This window comes from Denticeps clupeoides, chromosome 18, assembly GCF_900700375.1.
Source record: "Denticeps clupeoides chromosome 18, fDenClu1.1, whole genome shotgun sequence".
Classification (NCBI taxonomy): Eukaryota; Metazoa; Chordata; class Actinopteri; order Clupeiformes; family Denticipitidae; genus Denticeps; species Denticeps clupeoides.
Genome location: NC_041724.1, coordinates 7,238,041 through 7,246,937, shown reverse-complemented (window position 1 = coordinate 7,246,937; position 8,897 = coordinate 7,238,041). Strand labels below are relative to the sequence as shown.

The 8,897-nt window shown below is 40.2% G+C and overlaps 1 protein-coding gene across 1 annotated transcript; it reads left to right on the top strand.

Moving 5' to 3' along the window:
* The first annotated feature begins 3,282 nt into the window (after nt 1-3,282).
* On the top strand, nt 3,283-8,572 carry lrit3a (info leucine-rich repeat, immunoglobulin-like and transmembrane domains 3a). Its single transcript, XM_028959819.1, has 4 exons — nt 3,283-3,655; nt 4,168-4,634; nt 6,121-6,426; nt 7,059-8,572. The coding sequence occupies exons 1-4, from the start codon at nt 3,540-3,542 to the stop codon at nt 8,099-8,101; spliced, it is 1,932 nt and encodes a 643-aa protein (XP_028815652.1). The 5' UTR covers nt 3,283-3,539; the 3' UTR covers nt 8,102-8,572.
* The last annotated feature ends 325 nt before the right edge of the window (nt 8,573-8,897 follow it).

Sequence of the window (8,897 nt, the reverse complement as noted above, 5' to 3'; positions counted from 1 at the left end):
AAACTGGGTGAGATAATTTTCTTGATGACAGTAAAACTCACTGGTTGTCTATTGGACTACAGAGGCGTGAGGTGTCTCATCATTCTCTTACTGCCTGGCAAGTCATGTTTTGTCAGTGTTTCAAAGAGCTAGTTTTGTGCACTTATTTGACCATTTGTGAGCTCTTTCTAGGTATAAGTGCAGTGGTATTCAGCCCCAGGTTGAGTCACCACACTGTTAGGTAACGACTGTGAATCTAGGTGTTATTTGTGGCATGGTCATGCATTCAATGGTAATTGTTTTACTGGAAACAAAAATTATAATAATAAAAAAATTAATAATAATTTTCATTTCACTTTAAACAGTTTGTTTCTTTATATATATATATATATATATATATATATATATATATATATATATATATATATATATATATATATATATATATATATATATATTATATATATATATATATCTATATATATATATATATATATATATATATATATATATATATATATATATATATATATATATATATATATATTTTATTTCCAGGTTGACTGTCTTGCTCGGGTCAAACCCTTTTTATTTTGTCATATGTGCAGTAATTCAACTCCTATGCTGACTGCATTACGCTAAAAGTCTCCTCCTGCTGTTAGACTGTAGTGTTTGATTTGTGTATGTTTAGTTTCGTGGTGAGCTCTGAACCATGTCCTGATCTGACTACTGTAATACTGTTGCTTTTCCTTTTTTTTTCAGTAATGACCCTGACAATGCTTTCCGCTCCTTCCACATAGTAGTCTTTTGTACTTTCACCAAGAATGCTTAGTAGCAGTCTGTTTTGTACATACATGTGCCAACCGCTTGACAGTGGCTTTTCTGAACTGTAGGATCAAATTGCTTGCGTAAATAAATACACTGGTGTACTTGTTTAAAAAAAAAAACATGGTTGTGTGTGTGTGTGTTTTTTTTTTATTACTTAGTGTTGCATTAAAGTTGTTTCTTGTTTAATTGCACATTTAAAGAACTGACCCATGTAAAAGTTAAATTCCATTCCCTTAGTAATTATATTTATAACGTCACTGCAGTTTTCATGAACAATGAAAATTCCATCCAGTAGAGGGCAGTTCAGAGACAAATTTAGCACAACCAAAAATATGATGTAATAATAAATATCACTATTAATAGAAACAATGTTGTATAGTATTTTTTTATTAAACTCTACTGAAAATGTTGTGGAATTAAAAATGTATCTAATTTTAAGAAATCGCTATACAACTGCACAGTTCCATATTGCTTGTAACAGCTCTCAGGAAATCGCCACAAGCATCACCACAAACACCACAGAGCATATAAATGGACATTACCAGTAGTGTATAAACTGGACGGGAACTGTTATACGGAGCTTGCGGAGGGTGAGGTGCTGAGTGAGGTGCCTTCTATTGTGTAAGGAGCCTGCTGGGAGACACAATTGTTGCTCAACGTGTAAGAGCACATGAAACACAAAGGAAGCATGACCGCCTGACAGATGAGGGATGGGTCACACGCAGCAGCAGTCTTTCAGAGAAAGGAGAATGACATTGCTGTATCATTGGGCTTCATTGCATCATCTCTACACTACCTACAGCCAATTTGTGCCTTTGATAAAGATAGTGAGACCAACATAAAACAAGAGCATCTGTATTATATACACTTTGTATTCAATACACAGTGGAATATTATTTGTCCCCTAAACCTTTAAAAACTCTAAATCTGCTGTGCTTGCTGTGCTTCACAATGACAATCACTTCACTTCCACTTTTCACTTAAAACAAAGGACTTTTCAGTGGCACTGTGAGCTGGAATGATGTCTATGGCTGGGAAATGGTGCGTTTCCAAGAGAGACTAGCAGAATAACACCCCTTCCCTGCAGAGGAACTTGAGAAACTTGATCAAACTATGCACAAGCAAAGCAGTGACAGAAAGAGTTGGATTCCACCAAATCTCCAAGAGATGAAGCCAAGACCAGAGCAAAATAATGAAATAATGATGTCAGTTGTGAGTTAAAATGTGTTTTTTATTAAAGAATGCTAAACAAAAGAACTGTAAATTACTTAATATAAGTAATATTATGATATTACTCATCATCCGACCTTAATAATCAGTCAAACATATTTAGCTTTTCGTGTTATAGGTTTAGGTTTACCTTTAATGTTTTCACATGCAAAGACATATTTTTTATTTTCTAAATTAAAACAAATCTAATAACATTTTAAATAATTTTTTGCAGTAAGTTTGTTTTTCAATACCTGTGTAATTATATCTGTCTGAAATCATAAAGCTTGAGATAAACATACACAAAAATAAAATTAAGGTTGGTAGTAGTCTTTAAACCACAAAGTCACAGGTTCAAAAACTTACTTACCATTGTGTCCCTGAGCAAGACACTTAACCCTGAGTGTCTTCAGTGGCCCTGTCACTGTGGTCACTGTGGATAAGGCCGTCTGATAAATATTTTAAGTGCAAATGTACCTGGTTGCCTAAAAATATAGTGAAAATGAAGATTCAAGAACCTTTCTGAACAGTTCACAGCTTTTCAAACCGAAGCAATTGAGGAGTTGCTTAAGAAATTTTCCTTAGACTGACCTAGACGACCATATTAGCTCTCTGAAGAAAAAAAAAAAGAAGCTCATCCAGAGTGTCTGCGGTCACATCTCAATCATTGGGCCGACTATCACACGATCTGTGTCAGCCAGTGAGACGGGGACAGACATCCGCTGTAGTCCAGTCAAACGGAAGTTCAGCAAGGTCCCCTATGAACGTGGCTGCCACGTCCGAGCAACTCTGGTCTTAAATCAATCCTTAATTAACCTGGAGGTTTTAAGGACAGATGGATGCATTTCGCGGTGATTTAATATATTTCTTGTTTATATATAGCTTAGTTTAAAAAAAAAAAAGAGCAAACTAATATTTTTTAACTACCAGAATGAGGAAAAAACACATTAAGCAAACAACAGATTTTTTTAGTGCATCCATACACTTTAAAAAGCAAACACTGGCAAAAAACTGAAGTAATCTGTCACATCTGATATTTTGGCATTGACGTAATGTAACGTAGACAGTTTAGCCGGCATTCGCTTTTTTCAGCGTATGGATGCACTGTCGTGTGTCACTCTGAGCTTGAGCAGGTGAGGGAGGAAGAGAGAGAGAGAGAGAGAGAGAGAGAGAGGCAGGGCTGGTCATGTGACCACAGACCTTCTGTGCCAGAGGTGTGCTAGCTGATTAACAGGCTCATCCCTCCCCGCCCGGCTGCTGTGACCCCGCTACTCACTGCTGGGAAATCCGTCCGGTAATCCGGCACCAGTCCACCGCTCACCTGTGAGACTTCAGCACCGTGAAGTCCGGCCTGGAGGTCCACGTCTATTATTCGACGCCCCATTTCTTCCCATTTTCTTTCAGTTGCTCTTTCGAAATTGAGGTGGACAACTTGTAGGCTGATGAATTCGAATGCTCCCTCGCCTGCTTCATCCAATCTGAAGACCTTCTGGCGTGACTGGCTGCGCCTGGCGGAGTGAACGATGCGTTTTCTCTTCGTCGCCCATGTCTTCCTTTGCCTTGCTGGAGTGGTCCAACCTTTCTGCCCTTCCCAGTGCACCTGTGTGTACCACGGACGCAGCGATGGCACAGGCACCAGGTAAAATGATTTCTTTTTTTGTTTCTTTTAAAGGATTTTATGTGATGACGAACAAGGATTCTGAATAAATCATGCCAGTTCGATACAATTTCACAGTAAATATAAGTTTCCTGTCTCCATGAAATCCATCTACAAGTGAAAACTACTTTCCTTGTGTATTTACATTGTATTATTGCTGAAGGGCAAACTTTATAATCCCATCTATGACCTCTGGATTAGCCAATGATAACGAGTGGGCTAACCCTATTTGGTAATGAGTCTTTTGACCAGCCTGAAAACAGTCTGATGACCCAATTAAAGTCAGACGCACCTCTGCCAAAATCACGTCTGGGACTTTGAGGTGACCTGTGCATTTTCATCATGGCGCATGGATCCAAGTGGCTTTGGTTATGTTCATGCATTGATTCAGTTTTCTGAATGTTCCTCTGAATAAATCATCTTGGTAGATTTGTTCTGTAGTATGATGAAGTGAATTGAATTGTTTGAATAGTAAAACGTATTTCTTTCCTCAGATCGGTGCTCTGCAATGACCCCGACATGTCCAACATTCCTGTTAATGTGCCTGTGGACACAGTGAAGCTGCGCGTGGAGAAGACCGCTGTGCGGCGCATCCCCACCGAGGCCTTCTACTACCTGACTGATCTGCGCTACCTGTGGGTCACGTACAATGCCATCACTTCCGTGGACGCCGGAAGTTTCTACAACCTGAAGGCGCTCCATGAGCTGCGTCTGGATGGAAACATGATCGCTACGTTCCCCTGGGAGTCTCTCAGGGAGATGCCCAGCCTTCGCACCCTGGACCTGCACAACAACCGAATAACCAGTTTACCCACAGAAGCAGTGCCCTACCTGGTCAACATCACATACCTGGACATTTCCAGCAACAAACTGACCTCCCTACCCTCTGACCTGATGGACATCTGGCCTCCCTTCTCAGGCGTGCCACTCAGTGCCAACAGCTCGCAGAAAGTGATTCTGGGTAAGTCGCTTTTTTTTACTAATTAATCAACAACAGACATTTCATTAAAAGATCAATATCTAGATCAATGGTTCTCAAAGTCACGTCCGGGTCTGTAATGAATGGCCACAGGCCCATTATTTAGCCCCTACTCCAGTAATTACTGGAAATGAGTCAATTTACACTCTTGCACTATTAAATAATTTTCTCTGAAAATGCATTAAAAACATAACATGCATAATACAATTGACCTGCTTTTCAAATGAAATTGTGACAGAATTGATAAAATTGCTAAAACAAGATAAATGTAAAATTATTTTACCTTATTTCTTAATTATTTTCTCTATATTTTAACAATTAAATCACTGCAAAGCACATTAATAATTGTTTTCTTTTAAAATGGTATAACACATTTTAAAATATAGTTGCTCATTAAACATTTATTATGTTATATTATTTTATCTTTTGAAGCATGCCAAAATAGTTTTCTTCTGAGTCACTTTGGGCTGATCTGGTGCTATGGCCAGTAACAGAACATGATTCAGAACATCCGTGCTGTTGGCACATGTTGGACGCCAGTAAGGCGATGATGATGGCGTGTCCGAGGTCGACTCACTAATCCTGGTAGAAAGAACTAGTTAGGTACGCTGCTGCAGTTCAAGGCAAAGCCTGATTAGAACTGCAGAAACTGGCTTTTGATGATAATTATGATTTCCACTTTATTGTTTATGAAAGTACTGAACACCTGTTTAGGAAAATAGATAAAAGTTTAAAAAAAGAAGAAAAATATTGATGTTTTTTAAACATTGGCAAGTAATTTGCATATGATCTAAAAAATATATATAATGCAAGATTTGGCAGGATTCTAAAATATTCTGAAAACACACTTGGTGAAATCCATCATATTTACCAGTACCAATTGAATATTTGTAATATGGCATAGTTTGACTGAACATTAACCTGCGTAGGGTATCCCAGAAAGCCCAACATGATAACACTTTGAACCGGTGCCTGGACCAAATTAAGTACAGTATAGACCAGGCTTCCCTCGCATAAGTACTGGCTAATCTGTTAATGGTGTTTCCGTAAACAGTTCGTGAATGTGAGTGCATGTCTGTTGAGTGTGTGTATCCTCCGTGCTCAAACGTGCAACAGCACACACATAACGTGCGTGCAGAAAAATGTCACTATTATCAATTTGAACTCTTTATGCCATCCTCTGTGTGCACCCTGACGTAAAGAGTAAGAGTTAAAAAAAAACAACAAAAAAAGATCCTGGAACGTGTTATTCCAGATCTAGGAATTCCCACAGGACGCAGTGAAGATGTTCACACCACCAAGCCATATTTCCCCTTCTCTGACACTTCTGCCCATTGACAGCAAGGTTCGCACCAGCTGTCCGGCCCTATCACAGGCATTTTTTGCTCTGTGTGCTGACAGCAACTCTGTAATTCTAGAGGCCGGTATAGGAACTGTTTTAACAATGGCTTTCCCCGATGTGCTACAGGTCTTCAGGACAATCCTTGGTTCTGTGACTGCAAAATTTCCAAACTCATTGAGCTTTCTAAAATGGCCGACACCCCTGTGATCATGATGGATTATTTCCTGTCATGCAATGGACCGGAGAACCTGTCGGGGGTGCTGTTTCAGCGGGCTGAGCTCGACCAGTGCCTCAAGCCCTCTGTCATGACCTCTGCCACGAAGATCACGTCTCCTCTGGGCAGCAATGTGTTGCTGCGCTGTGACGCCACCGGACATCCAACACCCAACTTGTTCTGGACCAGATCGGACGGCACTCAGGTCAACAATACAGGTGTGCTGATTCTCTGATTAATTTCACATTCTTCAAATCCATAACCTAAACCTTGATAGTTTGCATCAAAAGTGGAAAAATTTGCATTTTTTAAAAAATCTTTTGAATTAGTTTGTGTTTGTTGTAAAAAAAAATGTTTAGGCTAAATTTTAATTAAATAATGACTAAATTACAAAAAATTAATTATAAAAACTATTACCAAAACATAGACTAATTAAAAAACATTACAATTGGTGTGTCCTGTGACACAGAGATTCAAATTCCTGCTGTATCATAAACTATTAATTTTGTTTTTCCTTTTTTTTTTTTTACATAATATACACATTAAATTAATGTTTAATTCACCTGAACTTGTAAACCACCATAATTAAATTATTATTTGCTTTGATATTTATTTAATTTTCTCTTTTAAAAAAATCAAAAATTAAACCTTTTGGTGTGATAATCACATACTTTTGTTGTCTCTAATAAATCTTTTTTTTTTTTAATGATTTTAGCATCCATCCTGCATAATCATGACACTGCTTTTGGAATTATACAAATATGCTTGTTGCAATGACTTAGCCTTTCAACTTCTTCAGTATCATCAAACTTGTCTACAAATCTTGTTTTGCTGTTGTTTCTGCCCCTAGTTGTTCAGGAGTCACCGAGTGAAGGAATTCGCTGGTCCATCCTCAGTTTGAATGGGATTCTCTACAAGGATGCCGGCGAGTATCGTTGCAAGGCCAAGAACGTGGCTGGCAATGCAGAGGCATCCATCACTCTCTCCGTGGACGGGGTGGACCCCACCACTGCCGCCCCGAACAACGTTGCCAAGAGGCCTGAGGGAGACACCGGGGAAGGATCCCCGATTCCTTTGACAAGGGTCTCGTCTGTCTCTACACCCATTGCTTCCACATTTACCACCAGGGCACCGCTGACCACCACTACAACCTTCCCCACGCAAAAGGACCTTGGTCCAGGGGAGGGCATTCAAAGGTCTCCGCCCGACTCGAAAATGCAACAGGGCGCAGCAGACAACAATGCTGTGGATGATAAAAGCAGGAAGAAGGCATCCAAGCCATCTCTGAAGGACCTTCAGGTGGTAGAGGAGATGACGGACAGTGCAGTGCTGATCTGGAAAGCTGAGGGGTTGGCCAGCGGTGCCCCGCTATCTGTTGTCTTATTCCCGGCAGAGGAAGAGGACGCTAAGGTGACCCTGAAGACGGAAGCTGGCAAAGGGAAGTTGCTTCTGGACGATTTAAAGCCAAACCAGGTCTACAAGGTCTGTCTGGCCACAAAGGCCATTGCTTTAGGGAAGGAGCAGTGCACCGAGTTTGCCACCCTGAACTCTGCAAACACAGACAGACAAACCAAAGTGCTGGTGATCGCCAGCGCCATTGCCTGCGTTCTGGCCGTGCCCCTCATCGTCCTGCTAATTTACAAGATTCTCTCGCTCTACTGCAGAAGGCCCAGTTCCAGTGGAGATGCGAATGACGAGGAGCTCTCCAAGGAGACCTACGTGAAGTTCGAGACGCTGACAATGAAGCAGAGGACAATGAACGGCCAGGGCAATGACCTATGGGCCCGCAGGCAGACCCATGAATCGGAGAGGATGCTGTTATGCTCTCGGTCCAGCATCGACTCTCAGCTGACATATAAGAGTGACAGTTCCAGATCCGAGTACCTCTGCTGATGTCCTCGAGCTGCTCAAAGTCAGACTTTAGAGAAAAGAGAAGACTCTAAGGGAAAGAGCTACACTTGTTCCACATTACACATGTCGAAGCCTTAATATGTGTTGTCATGTGACACGCATTTGTAACCCACCCCCCCAGGATCTGGGATTTGATTGTATCTCAACATTGCATTCAGCAGGCCAGCAGATTTATTTGTGTTTGCAATTCCAACTTCACTTCTAAGCCTCTGCAAACTGTAGACAGAATATTAAGGATTGCAAACATTTTGGGTAATTCTCAAAGAATTGTTGCCTTATTTGATACGTTTGTATTTTGATCTGGTACACTAATCCCCCGAATGAGGGACATACGTATTTGTACAGTTCATGTGTAGGTGACGAACGTAAGAGTGTAACATAATTAGCCATGGCAGAAACGTAGCAATAATTTTCATGTGTCAAGACTTTTCATTAAATGTGTTTCTATTTCAAGGATGTTTCTTATTTGTTTTCTAAATTGTGGAGCTGGTGTCAGTCAGTTCAGGGCTGGGACTGGAAAAAAAACGGGCAGCTGTGTCAAATTTGGAAATGCACTTCACAGTCAGTTCACATGCAATAAAATGTTGTCTTCTTTTTAGCAACTGTCACTATCATTTTTTTTCTGTATTTTTATTTTACAATTATTTTACCATGAGCCTGGATGGAAAAGCACACGTGCACACACATAGGAACCATTTGCATGCAGTTCCATCATTGGAGACAAGCTATACATTGTACAGTGAGGATTCTGGGAAGACATAAACATAGCTGCTTTGTT

Coding starts and splice junctions, on each gene's coding strand:
- lrit3a (XM_028959819.1), top strand. CDS start 3,540: ATGCGTTTTCTCTTCGTCGCCCATGTCTTCCTTTGCCTTGCTGGAGTG. Junction 4,635..6,120: donor CTCGCAGAAAGTGATTCTGG/GTAAGTCGCTTT, acceptor GATGTGCTACAG/GTCTTCAGGACAATCCTTGG. Junction 6,427..7,058: donor CACTCAGGTCAACAATACAG/GTGTGCTGATTC, acceptor TTCTGCCCCTAG/TTGTTCAGGAGTCACCGAGT.